The following is a 26,030-nucleotide window of genomic DNA, read 5'->3' as shown; positions in this document are numbered from 1 at the left end:
GCATTAGTGAGGTCAGGCACTGATGTTGGGCGATTAGGCCTGGCTCACAGTCGACGTTCCAATTCATCCCAAAGGTGTTCGATGGGTGTGAGGTCAGGGCTCTGTGCAGGCCAGTCTAGTTCTTTCACACCGATCTCGACAAACCATTTCTGTATGGACCTCACTTTATGCACGGGGGCATTGTCATGCTGAAACAGGAAAGGGCCTTCTCCAAACTGTCGCCTCAAAGTTGGAAGCACAAAATCGTCTAAAATGTAATTGTATGCTGTGGTGTTAAGATTTCCCTTCACTGGAACTAAGAGGCCTAGCCCGAACCATGAAAAACAGCCCCAGACCATTATTCCTCCTCCACCAAACTTTACAGTTGGCACTATGCATTGGGGCAGGTAGCGTTCTCCTGGCATTCGCCAAACCCAGATTCATCCATCGGACTGCCAGATGGTGAAGTGTGATTCATCACTCCAAAGAACACGTTTCCACTGCTCCAGAGTCCAATGGCGCCGAGCTTTACACCACTCCAGCCGACGCTTGACATTGCACATGGTGATCTTAGGCTTGTGTGCAGCTGCTTGGCCATGGAAACCCATTTCATGAAGCTCCTGACGAACAGTTCTGGTGCTGACGTTGCTCCCAGAGGCAGTTTGGAACTCGTAGTGAGTGTTGCAACTGAGGACAGACAATTTTTACGCGTTTCAGCACTCGGTGGTCCCGTTCTGTGAGCTTGTGTGGCCTACCACTTTGCAGCTGAGCCGTTGTTGCTCCTAGACGTTTCCACTTCACAATAACAGCACTTACAGTTGAACAGGGCAGCTCTAGCAGGGCAGAACTTTGACGAACTGACTTGTTGGAAAGGTGACATCCTATGACGGTGCCATGTTGAATGTCACTGAGCTCTTCAGTAAGGCCATTCTACTGCCAATGTTTGTCTATGGAGATTGCATGGCAGTGGGCTCGATTTTATACACCTGTCGGCAATGGGTGTGGCTGAAATAGCCAAATCCACTAATTTGAAGGGGTGTACACATACATTTGTATATATAGTGTATGTAAAAGGGTAATATGACTAGGTATCAGGATATATACCTGTATATCAATGATGTCGCTCTTGCTGCTGGTGAGTCTCAGATCCACCTCTACGCAGACGACACCATTTTGTATACATCTGGCCCTTCATTGGACACTGTGTTAACAAACCTCCAAACGAGCTTCAATGCCATACAACACTCCTTCAGTAGCCTCCAACTGCTCTTAAACACTAGTAAAACTAAATGCATGCTCTTCAATCGAACGCTGCTGGCACCCGCCCACCCGACTAGAATCACTACTCTCGACGGGTCTGACCTAGAGTATGTGGACAACTACAAATACCTAGGTGTCTGGTTAGACTGTAAACTCTCCTTCCAGACTCACAATAAGAATCTCCAATCCAAAGTTAAATCTAGAATTGGCTTCCTATTTCGCAACAAAGCCTCCTTCACTCATGCTGCCAAACATGCCCTCGTAAAACTGACTATCCTACCGATCCTTGACTTCGGCGATGTCATTTACAAAATAGCCTCCAACACTCTATTCAGCAAATTGGATGTAGTCTATCACAGTGTCATCCGTTTTGTCTCCAAAGCCCCATACACTACCCACCATTGTAACCTGTACGCTCTTGTTGGCTGGTCCTCACTACATATTCGTCGCCAAACCCACTGGCTCCAGGCCATCTATAAATCACTGCTAGGCAAATCCCCGCCTTATCTTAGCTCACTGGTCACCATAGCAACACCCACCCGTAGTATGCACAGGTATATCTCACTGGTCATCCCCAAAGCCAACACCTCCTTTGGCCGCCATTCCTTCCAATTCTCTGCTACCAATGACTGGAACGAATTGCAAAAATCTCTGAAGCTGGAGACTCTTATCTCCCTCACTAACTTTAAGCATCAGTTGTCAGAGCACCTTACCGATCACTGCACCTGTACACAGCCCATCTGAAAATAGCCCACCCAACTACCTCATCCCTATATTGTTATTTATTTTGCTCATTTGCACCCCAGTATCTCTGTTTGCACATCATCTCTTGCACATCTATCAGTCAGTATACATTTGTATGCATGTTATGTGTGTGTTGGAGTGTCAGTGTGCGTGAATGTGTAGAGTCCTGTGAGTGTGCATAGCGACAGTGCTAAAAAATACATAAAATACAAGGGTCAACTCAGATAGTGCGTGTAGCCATTCTGTTAGATATTTAGCAGTCTTATGGCTTAGGGATAAAAGCTGCTCAGGAGCCTGTTGGTGTCACACTTGATGCACCAGTACCGCTTGCCGTGCAACAGTCAATGGCTTGAGAGGCTGCTGTCTTTAACGATTTCCTTTCACACCGCCTGATAGAGGTCCTGGATGGCAGAGAGCTCGGCGCCAGTGATGTACTGGGCTGTCCACACCACCCTCTGTAGCACCATGCGATCGAGGGCGGTGCTGTTGCCATACCAAGCAGTGATGCAGCCAGTCAAGATACTCTCAATGGTGCAGCTGTATAACATTGTTTTGGGATTTGAGGGCCCATGCCAAACCTTTTCAACTTCCTGAGAGGGAAGAGGCGCTGTGTCTTCTTCTTCAGGACTGTGCGTGTGTGAGTGGACCATTCTCAATCCTTAGTGATTTGGACACTGAGGAACTTGAAGCTCTCGACCCGCTCCATTGCAGTCCAGTTAATGTGGATGGGGGCGTGCTTGCCTCCCATTTCCTGTAGTCCACAATCATCTCCTTGGTCTTATTGACGTTGAGGGAGAGGTTGTTTTCCCGGCACTACACTGCCAGGTTACTGACCACCTCTCTGTAGGCTGTCTCATCATAATGTCATCAGCAAACTTGATGATGGTTTTGGAGTCGTGCGTGGCCACGCAGTCATTGGTGAACAGGGAGTCCAGGAGGGGACTAAGCACACACCCCTATGGGGCCCCCATGTTGAGGGTCAGCGTGGCAGAGGTGATGTTGCCTACCGTCACCATCTGGGGTTGGCCTTTCAAGAAGTCCAAGATCCAATTGCAGAGGGAGGTGTTCAGTCCCAGGGTCCTAAGCTTGGTGACGAGCTTGGAGGGGAAAATGGTGTTGAACGCTGAGCTGTAATCAATGAACAGCATTATCAAATAGGTATTCCTCTTGTCTAGGTGGGTGAGGGCAGTGTGGAGTACAATTGAGATTGCGTAGTCTATGGATCTGTTGGGGCGGTATGCAAATTAAGTGGGTCTAGGGTGTCTGGTATGATGGAGTTGATGTATGCCATGACCAGCCTTTCAATGCACTTCATGATTACAGATGTGAGTGCTACAGGGCGGTAGTCATTGTTGTATGAAGCCTTAGAGTTCTTGGGAACAGGAATGATTGTAGTCATTTTAAGGCATATGGGAATTACAGACTGGGACAAGAAGAGGTTGAAAATTACTGTGAATATGCCTGCCAGCTGATCTGGGCATGGTCTGAAAACGCGCTCTGGAATACCGTGCGGCCCCGCGGCCTTATGAGTGTTGACCTGATCAAAGACCTTACTCACGTCAGCCTAGGAGAGCAAGATTACCTATTCCAGCATATTTCGCGCATAATGTCCAAATCATCCAAAAGTATCTTATAGATGTTTTGAACATGATGTGCGAAAAATGCTATTGAATGGAATTTGCAACACAAACAGTGACACAGAAACTAAACCAAGGCATGGATTGCTGTTATACCCTGTACGTAGACTGCTTACAAGGTAAGGAAACCAAATTGTCATTTTGTAATTTGGGTGAACTATCCCTTTAATTTAACACCTGAATCACTGTAGTATACTATAGTATTTACAGTTGACTATGTATCAATACTGTAGTATTACTATAGTTTAAAAAACGGTTGTGTTTTTGCGGACTGTAGTATACTGTAGTATTTACTGTAGTGTTTTTGCAGACGTTACTGTAGTATACTGTAGTATTTACATTGTAAGTGGGTTGCCGTGAATTTGACAGTAACTTACAGGCAGCTCAGTGGCAGGTAAAATTCTATATTAGATATAACAATACACACACTGTAATATACAGTGCATTTGGAAAGTATTCAGACTCCTTGACTCTTTCCACATTTTGTTACATTACAGCCTTATTCTAAAATGGATTACATTATCATCAATATACACAAAATACCCCATAATGACAAAGCGAAAACAGGTGTTAAGAAATTTTGGGATGACAAAAAAATAAAAATAAACATAGAATTCAGACCCTTTGCTATGAGACTCAAAATTGAGCTCAGGTGCATTCTATTTCCATTTATCATTGTATCGAGGAACAGATCTGGGGAAGGCTCCCAAAACGTTTCTGTAGCATTGAAGGTCCCCAAGAACACAGTGGCCTCCATCATTGTTAAATGGAAGAAGTTTGGAACCACCAAGACTCTTCCTAGAGCTGGCCACCCGGCCAAACTGAGTAATCAGGGAAGAAGGGCCTTGGTCAAGGAGGTGACCAAGAACCCAATGGTCACTCTGACAGAGCGCCAGAGTTCCTCTGTGGAGATGGGAGAACCTTCCAGAAGGATAACCATCTCTGTAGCACTCCACCAAACAGGCCTTTATGGTAGAGTGGCCAGACGGAAGCCACTCCTCAGTAAAAGGCACATGACAGCCTGCTTAGAGTTTCCAAAAGGCACCTAAAGGACACTCAGACCGTGAGAAACAATATTCTCTGGTCTGATGAAACCAAGATTGAACTATTTGGCCTGAATGCCAAGCGTCACGTCTGGAAGAAACCTGGCACCATCCCTATGGTGAAGCATGGTGGTGGCAGCATCATGCTGTGGGGATGTTTTTCAGTGGCAGGGACTGGGAGAGTAGTCAGGATCGAGGGAAAGATGAACGGAGCAAAGTACATAGAGATCCTTGATGAAAATCTGCTCCAGAGTGCTCAGGACCTCAGACTGGGGTGAAGGTTCACCTTCCAACAGGACAACAACCCTAAGCACACAGTCAAGAAAACGCAGGAGTAGCTTCGGGACAAGTTTCTGAATGTCCTTGAGTGTCCCAGCCAGAGCCCGGACTTAAACCCGATTGAACATCTCTGGAGAGACCTAAAAATACCTGTGCGGCGACGCTCCCCATCCAACCTGACAGAGCTTGAAAGGATCTGCAGAGAAGAATGGGAGAAACTCTCCAAATACAGGTGTGCCAAGCTTGTAGCGTCATACCCAAGAAGACTTGAGGCTGTAATCGCTGCCAAAGGTGCTTCAATAAAGTACTGAGTAAAGGGTCTACTTATGTAAATGTATATTTCAGTTTTTTATTTTTAATACATTTTCAAAAATGTCTAAAAATCTGTGTTTGCTTTGTCGTTATGGGGTATTGGTGTAGATTAGTGAGGGGAAAGAACGATTTAATAAATTTTAGAATAAGGCTGTAATGTAACAAAATGTGGATCTGGGGTCTGAGTACTTTCTGAATGCACTCTATATAGCGTTGTGGGAAGAGCGCCCTTCGCAAATTGAACAGTAATCTACATCGCTCTGTCATGTGCATCATCCAGAAACATACAACAGCTCTTTTCAATAAAATGTAAACTACCAGTCAAATGTTTGGACACACCTACTCATTCAAGGGTTTTGTTCTTTATTTTTACAATTTTTTACATTGTAGAATAATAGTGAAGACATCAAAAATATGAAATAGCACAGATGGAATCATGGATTAACCAAAAAAGTGTTAAACAAATCAAAATATGTGTTATATTTGAGATTTTTCAAATAGCCACCCTTTGCCTTGATGACATCTTTATTTCAATATTTAGTTTAGGTTTAGGGTTTAGTAAATGATGTGTCCCAAATACAATGCTTCTAGTTTTATAAATATTTAGGACTCATTTATTCCTTGCCACCCACTCTGAAACTAACTGTAGCTCTTTGTTAAGTGTTGCAGTCATTTCAGTCGCTGTGGTAGCTGACGTTTATTATGTTGAGTCATCCGCATACATAGACACACTGGCTTAACTCAAAGCCAGTGGCATGTCGTTAGTAAAGATTGAAAAAAGTAAGGGGCTTAGACAGCTGCCCTGGGGAATTCCTATAACCACCTCCCTGCCACATGTAGCTACAATTTACATACACCTTAGCCAAATACATTTAAACTCAGTTTTTCACAATTCCTGACATTTAATCCTATTACATATGTCCTGTTTTAGGTCAGTTAGGATCACCACTTTATTTTAAGAATGTGAAATGTCAGAATAATAGTAGAGAGAATGATTTATTTGAGCTTTTATTTCTTTCATCACATTCCCAGTGGGTCAGAAATTTACATACACTAAATTAGTATTTGGTACCATTGCCTTTAAATTGTTTAACTTGGGTCAAATGTTTCGGGTAGCCTTCCACACGCTTCCCACAATAAGTTGGGTGAATTTTGGCCCATTCCTCCTGACAGAGCTGGTGTAACTGAGTCAGGTATATACGCCTCCTTGCTCGCACATGCTTTTTCAGTTCTGCCTACACCTTTTCTATAGGATTGAGGTGAGGGCTTTGTGATGGCCACTCCAATACCTTGACTTTGTTGTCCTTAAGCCATTTTGCCACAACTTTGGAGGTATGCTTGGGGTCATTGTCCATTTGGAAGACCCATTTGCGACCAAGCTTTAACTTCCTGACTGATGTCTTGAGATGTTGCTTCAATATATCCACATAATTTTCCTTCCTCATGATGCCATCTATTTCGTGAAGTGCCCCAGTCCCTCCTGCAGCAAAGCACTCCCACAGCATGATGCTGCCACCCCCGTGCTTCACGGTTGGGATGGTGTTCTTCGGCTTGTAAGTAACCACCTTTTTCCTTCAAACATAACGATGGTCATTATGGCCCAACAGTTCTATTTTTGTTTAATCAGACCAGAGGACATTTTTCCAAAAAGTACGATCTTTGTCCCCATGTGCAATTGCAAACTGTAGTCTGACTTTCTTATGGCGGTTTTGGAGCAGTGGCTTCTTCCTTGCCAAGCGGCCTTTCAGGTTATGTCGATATAGCAGTCGTTTTACTGTAGATACTTTTGTACCTGTTTCCTCCAGCATCTTCACGAGGTCCTTTGCTGTTGTTCTGGGATTGATTTGCACTTTTCGCGCCAAAGTACGTTCATCTCTAGGAGACAGAACACATCTCCTTCCTGAGCGGTATGACATCTGCGTGGTCCCATGGTGTTTATACTTGCGTACTATTGTTTGTACAGATGAACGTGGTACCTTCAGGCGTTTGGAAATTGCTCCCAAGAATGGACCAGACTTGTGGAGGTCTACAATTTTTTTGCTGAGGTCTTGGCTGATTTCTTTAGATTTTCCCATGATGTCAAGCAAAGAGGCACTGAGTTTGAAGGTAGGCCTTGACATATATCCACAGGTACACCTCCAATTGACTCAAATTATGTCAATTAGCCTATCAGCCATGACATCATTTTCTGGAATTTTCCAAGCTGTTTAAAGGCACTAGACCCACTAGAATTGTGATACAGTGAATTATAAGTGAAATAATCTGTCTGTAAAGAATTGTTGGAAAAATTACTTGTGTCATGCACAAAGTAGATGTCCTAACCGACTTGCCAAATCTATAGTTTGATAACAAGAAATGTGTGGAGTGGTTGAAAAGCTCATTTTAATGACTCCAACCTAAGTGTATGTAAACTTCCGACTTCAACTGTAAGTGGATGGGTCACTATTGTCTAGAAATAAATATGTACACATGTGCATGAAATACAATAGAAGGCCATTATCACCCCCATACACACCTGGCTATCTTGATGGGTCATGTAAGCATCTGGTGAATTAGTCTTTTTTTTTTTTACATGTAGCTAGGTAGCTAGCTAGCTTGCTAAACAATGATCCATCATCCCAACCCATACTACCAGCACTACAAACTGATTGTCATAGCTAGCCACCATGCATGAAATGCTGTAGTAACTATGTTCAATGTTAGCTAGCTAGCTAACAATAGGCTATAACTAGCAATGCAAATTGGTTTCTGAGATCAAATCAAATCAAATCAAATTTTATTGGTCACATGCGCCGAATACAACAGGTGCAGACATTACAGTGAAATGCTTACTTACAGCCCTTAACCAACAGTGCATTTATTTTAAACAAAAAAAGTAAGAATAAAACAACAACAAAAAAAGTGTTGAGAAAAAAAGAGCAGAAGTAAAATAAAGTGACAGTAGGGAGGCTATATATACAGTAAAATAAAGTGACAGTAGGGAGGCTATATATACAGGGGGGTACCGTTGCAGAGTCAATGTGCGGGGGGCACCGGCTAGTTGAGGTAGTTGAGGTAATATGTACATGTGGGTAGAGTTAAAGTGACTATGCATAAATACTTAACAGAGTAGCAGCAGCGTAAAAAGGATGGGGTGGGGGGGCAGTGCAAATAGTCCGGGTAGCCATGATTAGCTGTTCAGGAGTCTTATGGCTTGGGGGTAGAAGCTGTTGAGAAGTCTTTTGGACCTAGACTTGGCACTCCGGTACCGCTTGCCGTGCGGTAGCAGAGAGAACAGTCTATGACTAGGGTGGCTGGAGTCTTTGACAATTTTGAGGGCCTTCCTCTGATACCGCCTGGTATAGAGGTCCTGAATGGCAGGGAGCTTTGCCCCAGTGATGTACTGGGCCGTACGCACTACCCTCTGTAGTGCCTTGCGGTCAGAGGCCAAGCAGTTGCCATACCAGGCGGTGATGCAACCAGTCAGGATGCTCTCGATGGTGCAGCTGTAGAATTTTTTTGAGGATCTGAGGACCCATGCCAAATCTTTTTAGTCTCCTGAGGGGGAATAGGCTTTGTCGTGCCCTCTTCACGACTGTCTTGGTGTGTTTGGACCATGATAGTTCGTTGGTGATGTGGACACCAAGGAACTTGAAGCTCTCAACCTGTTCCACTACAGCCCCGTCGATGAGAATGGGGGCGTGCTCAGTCCTCTTTTTTTTTCCTGTAGTCCACAATCATCTCCTTTGTCTTGGTCACGTTGAGGGAGAGGTTTTTGTCCTGGCACCACACGGCCAGATCTCTGACCTCCTCCCTATAGGCTGTCTCATCGTTGTCGGTGATCAGGCCTACCACTGTTGTGTCGTCGGCAAACTTAATGATGGTGTTGGAGTCGTGCCTGGCCATGCAGTCATGGGTGAACAGAGAGTACAGGAGGGGACTGAGCACGCACCCCTGAGGGGCCCCCCGTGTTGAGGATCAGTGTGGCAGATGTGTTGTTACCTACCCTTACCACCTGGGGGGCGGCCCGTCAGGAAGTCCAGGATCCAGTTGCAGAGGGAGGTGTTTAGTCCCAGGATCCTTAGCTTAGTGATGAGCTTAGAGGGCACTATGGTGTTGAATGCTGAGCTGTAGTCAATGAATAGCATTCTCACGTAGGTGTTCCTCTTGTCCAGGTGGGAAAGGGCAGTGTGGAGTGCGATAGAGATTGCATCATCTGTGGATCTGTTGGGGCGGTATGCAAATTGGAGTGGGTCTAGGGTTTCTGGGATTATGCTGTTGATGTGAGCCATGACCAGTCTTTCAAAGCACTTCATGGCTACAGACGTCAGTGCTACGGGTCGGTAGTCATTTAGGCAGGTTATCTTAGAGTTCTTGGGCACAGGGACTATGGTGGTCTGCTTGAAACATGTTGGTATTACAGACTCAGTCAGGGACATGTTGAAAATGTCAGTGAAGACACTTGCCAGTTGGTCAGCACATGCTCGGAGTACACGTCCTGGTAATCCGTCTGGCCCTGCGGCCTTGTGAATGTTGACCTGCTTAAAAGTCTTACTCACATCGGCTACGGAGAGCGTGATCACATAGTCATCCGGAACAGCTGGTGCTCTCATGCATGCTTCAGTGTTGCTTGCCTCGAAGCGAGCATAGAAGTGGTTTAGCTCGTCTGGTAGGCTTGTGTCACTGGGCAGCTCGCGGCTGTGCTTCCCTTTGTAGTCTGTAATAGTTTTCAAGCCCTGCCACATCCGACGAGCGTCAGAGCCAATCTTAGACCTGTATTGACTCTTTGCCTGTTTGATGGTTCGTCGGAGGTCATAGCGGGATTTCTTATAAGCGTCCGGGTTAGAGTCCCGTTCCTTGAAAGCGGCAGCTCTACCCTTTAGCTCAGTGCGGATGTTTCCTGTAATCCATGGCTTCTGGTTGGGGTATGTACGTACGGTCACTGTGGGGACGACATCATCGATGCACTTATTGATGAAGCCAGTGACTGATGTGGTGTACTCCTCAATGCTGTCTGAAGAATCCCGGAACATGTTCCAGTCTGTGCTAGCAAAACAGTCCTGTAGCTTAGCATCTGCGTCATCTGACCACTTTTTTATTAACCGAATCACTGGTGCTTCCTGCTTCAGTTAGTTATGGTCAGATTTGCCAAATGGAGGGCGAGGGAGAGCTTTGTATGCGTCTCTGTGTGTGGAGTAAAGGTGGTCTAGAGTTTTTTTCCCTCTGGTTGCACATTTAACATGCTGGTAGAAATTAGGTAGAACGGATTTAAGTTTCCCTGCATTAAAGTCCCCGGCCACTAGGAGCGCTACATCTGGATGAGCGTTTTCCTGTTGATTAATGGCCTTGTACAACTCATTCAGAGCAATCTTAATGCCAGCATTGGTTTGTGGTGGTAAATAGACAGCTATGAAAAATATAGATGAAAACTCTCTTGGTAAATAGTGTGGTCTACAGCTTATCATAAGATTCTCTACCTCAGGCGAGCAAAACCTCGAGACTTCCTTAGTATTTGATTTTGTGCACCAGCTGTTGTTTACAAATATACACAGACCGCCGCCCCTTGTCTTACCAGAGTACAAAGAATATTACTACACATATCATACACATAACGTTAGCGAGCCAACAAGCTAACCTTTGCTAGCTAGCTTACAGTATGCTTTAACTTGTGCAAAAAGTACTTTTTCCCACTGATCGTTGTTGATAGCGCCTGCTAAATTCAGGGCAGCAATGTTGTTGAGAGCAGTAGCAAAACTTTTGCAGTTCTCCATGGCTAACATTATATCTTTCAAAAAAGCCACGGTAGCAAGGATTATCTACACATACTGAGCAGCTCATGTTATAGACACAAGCATGCTACATGGCAGACCAATCCGAACTCATCTCTCGGCATGTCCAGCCCAACCATTATCTCAGCCAATCATGGCTAGAGGGAAGGTTCCTATTTTTTTCTGCATCTAAACCAACTAGGCTCGTAATTTAACAATTGTATTTGTATTTACAGATGGCATACATGTTTGTTATTAAGGCACATTAAAGTTTACATGTTCCAGAAGGCATTTCTGCCAAAAAATGCATTTTGCAACAAACAAAAAAATGTAAGTTCAAATGCCACTCCTGTAAAGTAGTGATGTGCGACATATGCCTAGCTTCCTGAAACGGGTCACAAATAATGCTAAAGAATAAGCAGCCCATTTACTCCAATAGCAGCCCAATCATAATAAAACAAAAACTGAACAATTGCATTTCCAAAATTAAATTAACAAACCAGCTATTACTTCCCATTGCAAATATATTTTTATCACATTCATCACACTGGTGATCTAAAGTTTCTAAAGTTTCATTGCAACAATGTTTCACACTCATTATTTTCAGAGACAGCTACAGCAAGTGACCTGCAAAAAAACAGTGCTGCTCACCAGATGATGATCATTTGAACACAAAGATTGAAAGTTAATCTTGAAAAGGGTGATGCTAACAAATTAGCAACAGTGTCCACCTTGAAGTTGATGATACCTGCTGCTGCTGCAGCCGCCGTCGCCAATGTCACACTACTACAACACAAGCTAGCTACTAGCATGGGAAAACTACTGCTCGCTATTGCCACTGATTCTTTGCTCTTGCACACTCAGTAGTGACGTATCAGTCCTTCACGGTCCCACCCATTGTGAGGCAAAATGTGATTTGTTCATTCCACTGTCACTCCAAAATAATGATGTTCTAATACAGTTGAATGGCAGAAGCCATCTGTCCAGTTTCTGAAGGCCTAGCCAATGGCTGGCTGAGATTTTTCTACCCAGAGACTACAAATGTTTTTTATTTCTTTTTTTAAATCTTTTTAATCAGTATTAACCCTTTTCTTTCCAACACAAACTGAAGAGATGGAATCAGAAGATCATAAAAATTATTTTAAAAAGATTACATCGAAATTAACATGTTATAAAAAATAAAAAATAAATACTTTCTCTGAAGACCTAGAAGGCCATCGCGGTTCCCCACTGGACTGTCCAGAGTGCAAGAGCCCCTTCTACACACTCACTGTATGGAAACAAGTGGTGTGTTTTTGAGAAGTGGTGTGACCGAAAACAGATCATTCCCTATCAATGCTCTGTATCCAAGATGTTATGCTTCTTGCAGGACCTTTAGGACAGAGGGAAGGCATTTTCACTCTTAAGGTCTATTTAGCTGCTATCTCGGCCTGTCATATGGGCTTCGACAACAACAAAGTTGGAAAACACATGCTGTTGTGTCATTTCACGTCCAGTCCCTACCTAAGGGACGCAAACGGCACTGGCCGTATGATCGATGAGAAATGTCATATGGCAAATGGATGGCCCCTAACTAGACGTCCACGGGTGTGCTAAAAATAGGCCGACGGCCTCGGGTTGAACGCCAAGGCCCGTTCTTCTGGGAAGTCACAAATTAAAGTTTCCAGGACACTTGGTTTCCGAGATATACACTTTTTTGGGATTATTTCTGCTGTACCGGACAATTCCGCAGGGTGGCAAACTGCTGTATATGGCAAATTGACATTTCATCATCAAATGGCCCTTTCTCGTAAACGGAACAGACTTCAAAGACAAAACTCGGTGAGCAGAGGGGCGGCCAGATGTACTTTTAGCATGGAAACAAGATGGTGTCGAGGCCACAATGCTCTTTGAGTTAATGCACATTTTCTAGGATTAAAGGTCGAAAACGGTAATACAGCGCTAATTTGACCGCTGCATGTCAAAGTACATAAACCTACGGTGTAAGGAAAAATAGAACCAGGCATTTATCTATCGTAGTGTACGAGAAATCGTACAATGTCATCATCGTGATTCTAAAAAAAAGTTATAGATCCAGTTGAGGCGTGTTAAGGCAAATCTGTTAAGGCAGGTTTCGGAGCTCTACGTGATTTCTGTGATTTTCTGTATGAAGTTTGTCCATCTTCATAAGTTAGGTGCATTTTCATATTGCAAATGGACAGTGTCCATTTGCCATATGATATATTGCCAGTGCCAATATTTCATATTGCAATTGGACACTGTCCATTTGAAATATGAAAATGCACCTAACTGCACAGCGAGGTATGTGGTTCTTGGAGGTTCTCCGGCTGAGAAACAGCCTCGTCCATTTGCAATATTTTCAAATAATTTTTAACATCACGAAATGACGACATTTAGAAAAGTCCCAGAATCACAAGACCAGGAGCATTGAAACCGCCTCGGCCCATAGAAATGGACCCTACACGTTTCTAGCCGATAGCTCGTTCAGGGACCCCGTAGCAACCCTTCCAAATGACCTATCAAGCCGCAACTTGGGATTCGGGTTCGCCTCAGCTAGGCCTACACATAATGTCAGAATTGGACCCGCAGCTCGAATATAACTACATGTTTTAAGTTTTTTTATGGTTTCAACAGAAGGCGCTATGAATTTTGGGGCAGCTCTGACATATGTGATAGTTGGCTTCTAAACGAGTTGGACAAAGTGAGTTTGGTGTCAGTATGTATCCATTTGGTGTCAGTATGATATCTTATTGACTGATGGCTGACTTGATGGCTGACTGTCCAATTGCAGTATAATATGCACTGGCAATATATCATATGGCAAATGGACACTGTCCATTTCCAATATGTTTAAACAGGGATTTAACATCACCAAATGGACAGGCTGAAATCAACACCAACGAGCAAGGGAGAGGAACCACTATCGTCTCTAGGCATTCCAAGTTCAACGAGGTGCCCCACTTGACAGTAGCTCGATCGGTCCGACCGCAGTGACTGTGTATATAAGAAGGCCTGGAATGAAGCCTGACTAGTAGTGATTTCAACATGATTTTGACATATTTCTGCCTCTGTGTCACACAGAGACATGCCATTTTCGACTGGGTCATTGGGGGGAGGTTGGGGTGGACAAGCAACAGTTATTCTAGCTGCGTGCGGCGGTTCATTCAGTTTGACCCATCCGAGTTGTTCCCTTAGGATAACATTGGTTTACAGGTTACTCTCTAACTCTGCTTCTGTTTATGCAATTTGCAAAGTTCCTTTTGCCACGTGTTCAGGGTCACCTGTAGCTCTACGGATATCAATATCAACAGAGTATATGGTCCCCTTCATATCCTAAAATGGAAGTATGAACTTTACCATCAACAAATGAACAGGCTGAAATCAACAAACGGACAGGCTGAAATCAACACTGAAAGGCAAATGAATGGCATCACTGTAGTCTCTAGGCCGTTCCGAGTTCAGCAAGGTACCCCACTTGACCGTATCTCGCTCGGTCTGACCGCAGCGACTGTGCAAATAAGGAAGCCCGGAATGAAGCCTGACTAGTAGTGATTTCGACATGATTTTGACATATTGCATCATGTCCATTTAAAATGTAATACTTGCTTTGCGCACTTGCGTGTTTTATTAGAAACTCTCAAGTAAATGTAACACATCTCTAGAGCTTATGACACAACTGCTGATGTTTATGAATTCATTTTCATGCATTTTGAAAAAAGCTGCCAGCAGAATTTGGTTGTCATTATAGCTAGTATTTCCTAAGATGTCCTCTTCCTCAACCACCCCAATGCTCTTTCATGAAATCAGGATAATATTTTGCCTCTTGGTGTTTGTAGATGACAGAGGAGGAAACTGTCTCCAAGTTAACGGTATGGCTGAGAATGACTCACTTTGTTGGGAGAGGAGTAACAGCACCCACACACCAGACCTCTGTCATGGACAAGCCTGCCCCCTCAGGTGGGATCATATTACTGCATGTGAATGTACTTTTTTTATATCTGCTATCTGGATACTGATTCAACTCTTGGCCTGCATAAGTTTGTACGTTCAAGCACAGCGAAACAAGGTTTTTAGATTGCATATCAATGTGTTCCTCCTTTAACCATAGTCATAGGCTAATCTTCCAATAGTTCTTCAAAGGCAAAACAAATGGCATACACAGTAGTGATGGCGTATCACTACTGTGGGTAGGTTTAACCATGTGTTGGGCAGGTTTAGGGTCAGAAAATATTATGTTGATGAAGGTAGGTGGTGGGTTATGGCCAGGATTCAATCAGATCAGTGTTTACACGCGATAACCGACAAAGGCATAGCATATATCATTGCTTTTGTTTAGGCGATGTCGGAGGTGTAAGTGCGTTGGAGCTGTCAAATCGGTGAGTGACTGCTCTTGTGGTCATTGTCATCAAATAAAATAATAAGGATTTATATCAGCCTAATAGCAGTGTAGATAACATCACACATTCCAGTGTTTGAACTTGTAACACATGGGATTTCTACTAATACAACTTGGTACATCAATGGCCATGTGCACGATAGGTATAACCTATCATAAACTTTCATCGGATTTGACAGTTCCAACGCAGTTACATCACAGAGATATCACCTAAGCAAAGCAATGATATGATATGCTATGTGTTTGTTGATTATCACAGGTTAATGCTGGTCAGATTGAATCCTGGACTAAATCTTAAAAGGAAAACAAAGCATAGCCTATTTTCAATAAATCCCTCAGAAACGATTATCCATCTTGTGCATTTAATAAACCATTCCTCTACTATCTTACAATATCCTGCAAAAAATGTGACTGAGCTCTTCTCAGCAGCAATCGCCTGTGCAGCAAATTTGATTGACAACAATTTCTTATCAATTGATTGAGGATGAAATCTCAGAAATCACATGTTACAAATGGTTTGTCTACTCAAAAAATAAGTCTCTCCACTCTGATGCCTCCCTTTATTGCTGAAACCATCAATTTTGGCAAACCAAAGCTCGAAATGCAAAAAGAAAGCGATAAAAGGAGGCAGATAGCAGGTGAGAGAAAGCAGGGAGCTAATTTGGAGAGTCTGTGCTTTAATAAAAGTAGCTATAGTCTAAAATAAGAAGCCATTGTTGCATTGTTGAAAAATTGTGCGGCGGTCATGGTTTTTACAGTACGGCGGTCATGGTTTTTACTCCATCACAGCAGGCCGGACAGATGCCGTGTCAATTCTTCGAAATTGCAGGCAGGTGCGGGTTGGAAAATAGCTGACCTGCCCATCACTAATACACAGTACTGTAAAAATCTAAACATTTGAAATGCCCAATATGAAAAAACATCAATCTTTAGTGACCTACAGTTTATATACATTCAGTATTGGAGGCCTTATGGAAATCAAACCAAATCAAATCGTACAAGCTCCATTCTCCAACCAGCTAAGCAATCAAACCACATTTAAGGTTACTAGGCAGTTTTTATGGAGGACATAGTGAAGTGAAATGATGCGGCGAGCTGTGGGGGAGTGGCATTTTATTGAGCTCTAGTCTGCGAGGCCCAAGATTAGTTACTTGTCTAGTCTTTGACATCCTAATATACTATACTATACTCTGTGTGTGTGTGTGTGCGTATGTGTGTTTGTGTCTGTGTGTCCTACTGTCATGTGGGGCAGGTGGCTGTCAACACCCTGGTCCCCTTGCTCTGTCAGCTGTGGAGGAGGGATCCAGAGTCGTACGGTAAGCTGCCAGCAGGGGCTAGAGGGAAGGGCGAGCCAGGTGGAAGCGCAGCGCTGTGTGAGGGGTGCTGGGAAGAGACCCCCCGAAACCAGGCACTGCAACCCTCTGTCCTGTGTGAGGTGGGCAGCCACACCCTGGGGTCCTGTGAGTAACTATGTCCAAGTGAAAGGCTGTTGTTTCGAGAATTTACCTATTGCACTGCCATTCATGCTTGAGTATTTTATGTACATTCTTTGAAAAGTATTTATTTTTATTATTGCATTAGCCTACACAATGGTAAAACATGTATAACATATATATAATATAAAAAGTTATTGTTTGCCTAAAGTCATGCCCCCGCATCCATTACTTTTCCTAAATAAGTGTGTTTATTGTAATGTAATAGTGTTCAATAAAAACAGTGTTGACCGTGCTGAATAAAAACTTAAAAATGAACTTAATTTTTTGACAGTCTCTCTCTGGTCATGGTTTTAAAAGTTATGAAATCTCACGTAGGCTAGTATCAAACTTTGGTGTGGCCGGGGTCGTGGAAGCTGTAGGCACAGTGATTTGAGCTATCCGATTGGCCAGCGCAATAGGTGCACTTAATATTAGGAAGGTGTTCCTAATGTTTGGTATACTCATTGTATACAGTGTATTCGAAAAGTATTCAGACCCCTTGACTTTGTCCACATTTTGATATGTTACTGTCACACCCTGATCTGTTCACCTGTCTTTGTGATTGTCTCCACCCCTCTTCAGGTGTCACCCATTTTCCCCATTATCCCCAGTGTATTCATACCTGTGTTCTCTGTTTGTCTGTTGCCAGTTTGTTTAGTTTTTCGTCAAGCCTAACAGCGTTTTTCCCCTTGCTCCTGTCTTTCTCAAGTTCCTGTTTTCTAGTTTGCCTGCCCCCTGGTTTTGTAATAAACTTTTGTTACTTCAACACTGTCTGTATCTGGGACTTCTCATGAAATGTGATAGTTAGAGCCTTATTCTAAAATGTATTAAAGTTTTATTTTTTCTCATCAATCTACACACAATACCCCATCATGACAAAGCAAAAACAGGTTTTTAGACATTTTTGCACAATTATTTAAAATAAAAAGCAGATCCTCTCAAGCTCTGTCAGGTTGGATGGGGAGCATAGCTGCAAAGCTATTTTCAGGTCTCTTCAGAGATGTTCGATCGGGTTCAAGTCTGGGCTCTGGCTGGGCCACTCAAGGATACTCAGAGACTTGTCCCGAAGCCACTCCTGCATTGTGTTGGCTTTTATTTTATATTATTTTACCTTTATTTAACCAGGTAAGCCAGTTGAGAACACGTTCTCATTTACAACTGCGACCTGGCCAAGATAAAGCACAGCAGTGCAATAAAAACAACAACACATAGTTAAATATGGGGTAAACAAAACATAAAGTCAAAAATACAACAGAAAATATATATATATATAGTGTGTGCAAATGTAGCAAGTTATGGAGGTAAGGCAATAAATAGGCCATAGTGCAAAATAGTTAAAATTGCGTATTAACACTGGACTGATAGATGTGCAAAAGATGATGTGCAAATAGAGATACTGGGGTGCAAATTATCAAAATAAATAACAATATGGGGATAAGGTAGTTGGGTGGGCTAATTTCAGAATGGCTGTGTACAGGTGCAGTGATCGGTAAGCTGCTCTGACAACTGACGCTTAAAGTTAGTGAGGGAGATAAGAGTCTCCAGCTTCAGATATTGGCTGTGTGCTTAGAGTCGTTGCCCTGTTGGAAGGTGAACCATCGCCCCAGTCTGAGGTCCTCTGTACCAAGGATCTCTCTGTACTTTGCTCCGTTCATCTTTCCCTCGATCCTGACTATTCTCCCAGTCCCTGCTGCTGAAAAACATCCCCACAGCATGATGCTGCCACCACAATGCTTCACCGTAGGGATGGTGCAAGGTTTCCTCCAGATGTGACGGTTGGCATTCAGGCCAAAGAGTTCAATCTTGGTTTCATCAGACCAGTGATTCTTGTTTCTTATAGTATGAGAGTCCTTTCGGTGCCTTTTGGCAAACTCCAAGTGGACTGTTGTGCCTTTTACTGAGGAGTGGCTTCTGTCTGGCCACTATACCGTAAAGGCCTGATTGGTGGAGTGCTGCAGGGATGGTTGTCCTTCTGGAAGTTTCTCCCATCTCCACAGAGGAACTCTGGACCTCTGTCAAAGTGACCATCAGGTTTTTTGTCACCTCCCTGACCAAGGCCTTTCTCCCCCGATTGTTCAGTTTGGCCGGGCAGCCAGCTCTAGGAAGAGTCTTGGTGGTTCCAAACTTCTTCCATTTAACAATGATGGAGGCCACTGTGTTCTTGGGGACCTTCAATGCTGCAGAAAGTTTTTGGTACCCTTCCCCAGATCTGTGCTTCGACACAATCCTGTCTTGGAGCTCTACAGACAATTCCTTTGACTTCATGGCTTGGTTTTTGCTCTGACATGCACTGTCAACTGTGTGACCTTATATAGACAGGTGTGTGCCTTCCCAAATCATGTCCAATCGATTGATTTTACCATAGGTGGACTCCAATGAAGTTGTAGAAACATATCAAGGATGATCAATGGAAACTTGATGCACCTGAGCTCATTTTCTTGTCTGAATACTTATGTAAATAAGGTATTTCTGTTTTTTATTTTTAATAAATGTGCAAACATTTTCTAAAAACCTGTTTTTGCTTTGTCATTATGGGATATTGTGTGTAGATTGATGATAACAATAAAATATTTAATTAATTTTAGAATAAGGCTGTAACGTAACAAAATGTGGAAAAGGTAAAGGGGTCTGAATACTTTCCGAATGCACTGTATGTAGATGTAAAGACAAGATTAAATTGAGAATAGTCTGAATAGATGTGAATGTTATGAATTCTGAAGAGAGAAATCTGTGTGTTTCAGTGTCATGGTCACTGTGTGGGTCCACATCTGGCCACGCAGCACCGCCTTGTGTTCTGCCGGGACACCATCAAAGTCCCCAACAGAATGTGCAGCACCCTCCACAGGTAAGTCCAGACCTAGCACTCTCGCATAGGAACAATTAACATGTTTATTACTACCTTGCAACTTTATTTTAGCCTGGCTGACGCACAGGGTGCCTGTGCCATGACTGGGCAAAAGTGGTGAGGGAGGACTGCCATTCTCAAAATATTAATCTGTGCCGTTCAGTCATATTGTCAACTCTGCGTGCAATAAATATTTAACATGAACAATGGCGGACTGAAGAAAGCGGAGCAGAATGCCTCAAGATAAAAACGTAATATTAAATATTTGTAAATTTGACTAAATATTAGCACTTCACTCCACATACTTGTGGGCAGCAACCTTCAATCTGGATAACAACACAAAACAAACTATAAGGCTAGAGAAATTGATCTAACCATATTATCAACACAGTCAACACCAAAACATGTCGAAGAGTAAGCATGGAGAACTAATTCCCAAAACAAAACGAGACTCCTCGACTGACAAAGATTATTTATGCTTTTCAACACCTGGAACGGTAAGTGTAGACTTGATAAAATTGATAAATGATCAATTGGGCATACTTGAACTAGTCAGTAAAGATATAAAGGAGTTTTGAATTTGTATTTATTAGGGATCCCCATTACCTGCTGCCAAGGCAGCAGCTACATTTCCTGGGGTCCAAACACATAAAGCAAAATATAAAACAGTACATCATATAACATTATTACACCACTAAATAGCTACAATTCAAAATGTATAATACATCATACAACAATTTTACAATGCATGTGTGTGTAGAGTGCGTGTGCTAGCATATGTGTGTGTGTGTGTGTGTTTGTGTGTCTGTACCTGTGTGTGTCTCTTCACAGTCCGCTGTTCCATAAGGTGTATTTTTATCTTTTTATTTTATTTTATCTTATTCTACTGCTTACATCAGTTACCTGATGTGGAATAGAGTTCCATGTATTCCCACGGGGGGCCAGTATGAAAAATGTATGCACTCACTAACTGTAAGTCGCTCTGGATAAGAGCATCTGCTAAATAACTAAAATGTAAATGTAAATGCAGTCATGGCTCTATGTAGTACTATGCGCCTCCCATAGTCTGTTCTGGTCTTGGGGATCGTGAAGAGACTGCTGGTGGCATGTCTTGTAGGGTATGCATGGGTGTACGAACGATGTGCTAGTAGTTTAAACAGACAGCTCGTGCATTCAGCTGGTCAACACTTTTTACAAAAACAAGCAGTGATTAAGTAAATCTCTCCTCCAGAGACTGACATGCATATTATTCATGTTAGCGCTCCGTGTACTTTTAAGGGCCAGCCGTGCTGCCCTGTTCTGAGCCAATTGTAATTTTCATATGTCCCTCTTGTGGCACCTGACCACACGACTGTACAGTAGTCCAGGTGCGACAGAACTAGGGCCTGTAGGACCTGCCTTGTTGATAGTGTTGTTAAAAAGGCAGAGCGGCGCTTTATTATGGACAGACTTCTCCTCATCTTACCTACTGTTGTGTTAACATATTTTGACCATGACAGTTTACAATCCAGGGTAACTCCAAGCAGTTTAATTACCTCAACTTGCTCAATATGCATATTATTCATTATAAGATTTAGTTGAGGTTTAGGGTTTAGTGAATGATTTGTCCCAAATACAATGCATTTGTGACTCGTTTCAGGAAACTAGGCATATGTCGCCCGTCACTACTTCACAGGAGCGCCATTTGGAGGTAAACTTTATTTAATTGTATTCATTTTTTGGGCAGAAATGCCTTCTGGAACATGTGAACTTTCATGTGCCTTAATAACAAACTTGTATGCCATCTGTAAATACGAATAAAATTGTTAAATTACGAGCCTAGATGGTTTAGCCATGGAAAAAGACAGCAACCCTACCGCTAGACATGATTGGCTGAGATAATGAGTGGGCTGGACATGCCGAGAGATGAGTTCGGATTGGTCTGCCATGTAGCACGCTTCTGTCTATAATATGAGCTGGTCAGTATGTGTAGGTAATCCTTTCTAACGTGACTTAAAAAAAAAAGATATCACGTAGTAGAACAGCATAAGTGTTTCTCTCCACTTTCTGGAGGACCGAGTTTTGAAATCAGTGGAATTAGAGCATGATAGCTAAGGAGATGGAGAACATTCTGGTGTTTGATTGCAAATATGCAGACGGAGTCGAAAAGAGAACACAGAAGGCTCCGGATTACATCTTCAATCTAAGGGCAACCATGACATCCGTGACAGAGAGGGAGAAGAGTCCATCCATGTAAAACCAAGGTGCTTGCCTACGGAGCTGTGAGGGGAACAGCACCTCCTTACCTTCAGGCTCTGATCAGACCCTACACCCAAATGAGGGCACTACGTTCATCCACCTCTGGCCTGCTAGCCCCCCTACCTCTACGGAAGCACAGTTCCCGCACAGCCCAGTCAAAGCTATTCGCTGCTCTGGCACCCTAATGGTGGAACAAGCTCCTCCAGGACAGCGGAGTCACTGACCACCTTCCGGAGACACTTGAAACCCTACCTCTTTAAGGAATACCTGGAATCGTATGACAGTAATCCTTCTACCCCACCCCCCCATAATTTTTTTTTTTAAAGGTGGTTGTCCCACTGGCTATCCTAAGTTGAATGCACCTGGATAAGAGCGTCTGCTAAATGACTTAAATGTAAATATACGGGTAAGAGAGTCTAGCTAGGTACATTTTCAGATATTACACGTTTCTGATTTTGTCAGAATGTCGTTTTCATTTCAAGTTAAAGTGTACTGTTAGCTAGCTAGATAATGTTAGCTGGCTGGCTAGCTAGCTAACGTTACGTGTATGATCTGTGAAGTACTATTATTCATATCACAGAGCCATTTGCATTGCTAGTTATAGCCTAATGTTAGCTATTATTCGTATCTCAGAGCCTTTTGCATTGCTAGTTATAGCCTAATATTAGCTAGCTAACATTAAACCTGGTTGGTTGGCTACATGCAGATTCATGCCGGGTAGTAACGTTATGAGTTGGGATTACGGTTGATTGTTTAGCTAGCTAGCTACATGTCTAAACAATAGACTCCACTATGCAATTAACTGTTTCAATAGAATGTTTATGATGTCACTGCGACAACTGTCGATAGACGTAGCTGGTAAATTCGCTCTGGCTATCTACTCCGATTTCAGAGCACTATCGTCTGAGTGTGCCAGAGCACAAAATAACTGACGAATTTACAAATGTTCAATGCCCATTGAATATGCCCGGTCTCAGTAAACATTGGCAAAAAAAGCGTAATTAAATTGTTGCCAACAAAACAGTTGCAGTCACCAATGCTATGGATAACATATAAACAGCCTAACCAGCTCTGCTAGGGCGAGTAAAATGGTCAGAGTGAGCTGTTCTCTCATTTGTGTTTGGAAGTAGCTAGCAAGCTAGGCTTGACTGCTGTTGTTAGGTCAGAACGCTCGGATCAACCCTACTTTTTGGCCAGAGCGTCCAGTGTGCGCTCCGAGAGCGAAACATTCTGAATTTACGAACGGACAATCTGACAACGCTCTGAGTTTACGAATGCCCAGAGCACAGTCGGGCACTCCAGATTAAATTTACGAACACACCCGTAATACAAACCAGCCTTTAGTCTTGAAATCTTTAGTTGTGTAGTACATAGCCTCACATGTGAATCCTTAAAGAGATGGGTGGGGCTAAAGCTTAAATGGGTGTGAACGATGCTGAATGGGTGTAGATAAATAAGTGCGGAAGTCAGTAGGTACCAAAACGTTCAAGGGCCATTTTCTAAAAAGTGAGGTTACAAGTTTATCAACTTTCAAAGCAGAATTACTTTCCCATTGTTCCTCAACTGTAGTGTATGATATACAATTTTCTAGCTCTGAGTCTCTAACTTTTAACCATTGTAAAAAACACAATAAAAAAAAAAACGTTTAGGACTAACTTATTCCTTGCCACCCATTCAGAAACTAACTGCAGCTCTTTGTTCATTATTACAGTAATTTCAGTCGTTGTGGTAGCTGACGTGCATAGTGTTGAGTCATCCGCATACAAAGTCACACTGGCTTTACTCAAAGCCAGTGGCATGTCATTAGTAAAGATTGAAAAAAGTAATGACAGTTGCCTAGACAGTTGCCCTGAGGAATTCCTGATTCTACCTGGATTTGTTGGAGAGGCTTCCATTACAGAACACACTCTGTGTTCTGTTAGACAGGTAACCCTTTATCCACAATATAGCAGGGATGTAAAGCCATAATACATGCGTTATTCCAGCAGCAGACTATGATTGATAATGTCAAAAGCCGCACTGAACTGTAAACAGCCCCCACAATCTTTTTATCATCAATTTCTCTCAGCCAATCGTCAGTCATTTGTGTAAGTGCTGTGCTTGTTGAATGTCCTTCCATATAAGCATGCTGAAAATCTGTTGTCAATTGTTTACTATAAAATAGCATTGTTGCTGGTCAAACACAATTTATTCCAGAAGTTTACCAAAGGTTGATTGGTCGGCTATTTGAGCCAGTAAAGGGGGCTTTACTATACTTGGGTAGCGGAATTACTTTTGCTTCCCTCCAGGCCTGAGGGCACACACTTTCTAGGAGGCTTATATTGAAGATATGGCAAATAGGAGTGGCAATATCATCCCCTATTATCCTCAGTAATTTTCCATCCAAGTTGTCAGACCCCAGTGCCTTGTCATTGTTGATAGAAAACAATAATATTTTAACCTCTTCCACACTCACTTTACTGAATTCAAAATTACAAAGCTTGTTTTTCATAATTTGGTCAGTTATACTTGAATGTGTAGTGTCGGCGTTTGTCGCTGGCATGTCATGCCTAAGTTTGCTAATCTTCCCTATAAAAAAAATCTTTTAAATAGTTGGCAATATCAGTGAGTTTTGTGATGAATGAGCCATCTGATTCAATGAATGATTGAGCTGAGTTAGCCTTTTTGTCCAACATTTCATTTAAAGTGCTCCAAAGCTTTTTACTATCATTCTTCACATAATTTGTATTTTTCATAGTATAGTTTCTTATTATTATTCAGTTTACTCTCATGATTTCTCAATTTGCAGTATATTTGCCAATCCGTTGTGCAAGCAGACTTATTTGCCATTCCTTTTGCCTCATCCCTGTCAACCACACAATTTTTTGATTCCTCATCAATCCAAGGGGATTTAACAGTTTTTACAGTCATTATCTTAATGGCTGCATGATTATTAGTAATTGGAAAAAGCAATTTCATAAATGTGTCAAGTGCAATGTCTGGTTGCTCCTCATTACACGCCACAGACCAGCAAATATCCTTTACATCATCAATATAGGAATTACATTTTACGTTTAAGTCATTTAGCAGACGCTCTTATCCAGAGCGACTTACAGTTAGTGAGTACATTATATTTTTTCATACTGGCCCCCTATGGGAATCGAACCCACAACCCTGGCGTTGCAAACGCCATGCTCTACCAACTGAGCTAAATCCCTGTTGGCCATTCCCTCCCCTACCCTGGACGATGCTGGGCCAATTGTGCGCCGCCCCATGGGTCTCCCGGTCACGGCCGGCTACGACAGAGCCTGGATCACTACAAAACGTATTGTATGACCTCTTATACACTATATTAGACCCAGCCTTTGGAACTTTGGTTTTCCTAGGTAGATTAGAGCACTATATTGTGATCACTACATCTGATGGATTTGGATACTGCTTTAAAACACATTTCTGCAATACATGTTAATGATTTCATTCCTGTGCTGTTTGTAACTACCCTGGTAGGTTGACTGATAACCTGAACCAGGTTGCAGGCACTGGTTACAGTTAGATTTTTTTTTGAGCAGCTTGATGAAAGCTAGTCAATTTTGAGTTGAAGGCGAGCATCGAAATAAATAAAAAGCTGCGACAATGGAAAAAGAAACAAACAAGCTAAAAGATACAGGCAATACCATTGAAACGGCGGTAGGTAGCTTAGTGGTTAAGAGCGTTGTGCCAGTAACCAAATGGTTGCTGGTTATAATCCCCGAGCTGACTAGGTGAAAAATCTGTCGATGTGCCCTTGAGCAAGGCACTTAACCCTACTTGCTCCTGTAAGTCACTCTGGATAAGAGCGTCTGCACATTTTTTTGGGGGGGGGAATAATTTAAAAAACTGACGTTAAAGAACTTAAAAAAGAGAACATGTTTCCGAGAGAGGTCTTACTTGAAATACAGACTAGATCAATGCGAGAAAATCTGGTACTTTCCGGTATTAAAGAGAATGAGGGTGAAGATCCAGAGAGTGTGGTGAAAGATTTCCTGGTTAAAGCACTACAGATACTGTCAACAAAATCCAACTCGAACGTGTACATCGTTTCGGACAGCGAGGACAG

At 42.7% G+C, this 26,030-nt stretch overlaps 1 protein-coding gene across 1 annotated transcript in view; it reads left to right on the top strand.

Annotated features, from left to right (window-relative positions):
- The first annotated feature begins 19,697 nt into the window (after positions 1 to 19,697).
- LOC121572447 (ADAMTS-like protein 1) overlaps positions 19,698 to 26,030 on the top strand; it is a 32,901-nt gene continuing 26,568 nt past the window's right edge. Inside the window, exon 1 of the mRNA XM_041884521.1 lies at positions 19,698 to 19,717. Coding sequence (XP_041740455.1) covers positions 19,698 to 19,717 — 20 coding nt within the window. The remainder of the gene's footprint in view (positions 19,718 to 26,030) is intronic.

The sequence above is a fragment of the Coregonus clupeaformis genome, chromosome 8 (assembly GCF_020615455.1).
Source record: "Coregonus clupeaformis isolate EN_2021a chromosome 8, ASM2061545v1, whole genome shotgun sequence".
NCBI lineage: Eukaryota > Metazoa > Chordata > Actinopteri > Salmoniformes > Salmonidae > Coregonus > Coregonus clupeaformis.
Note: the sequence above shows the minus strand (reverse complement) of the source record. Positions and strands in the feature narration are given on the sequence as shown.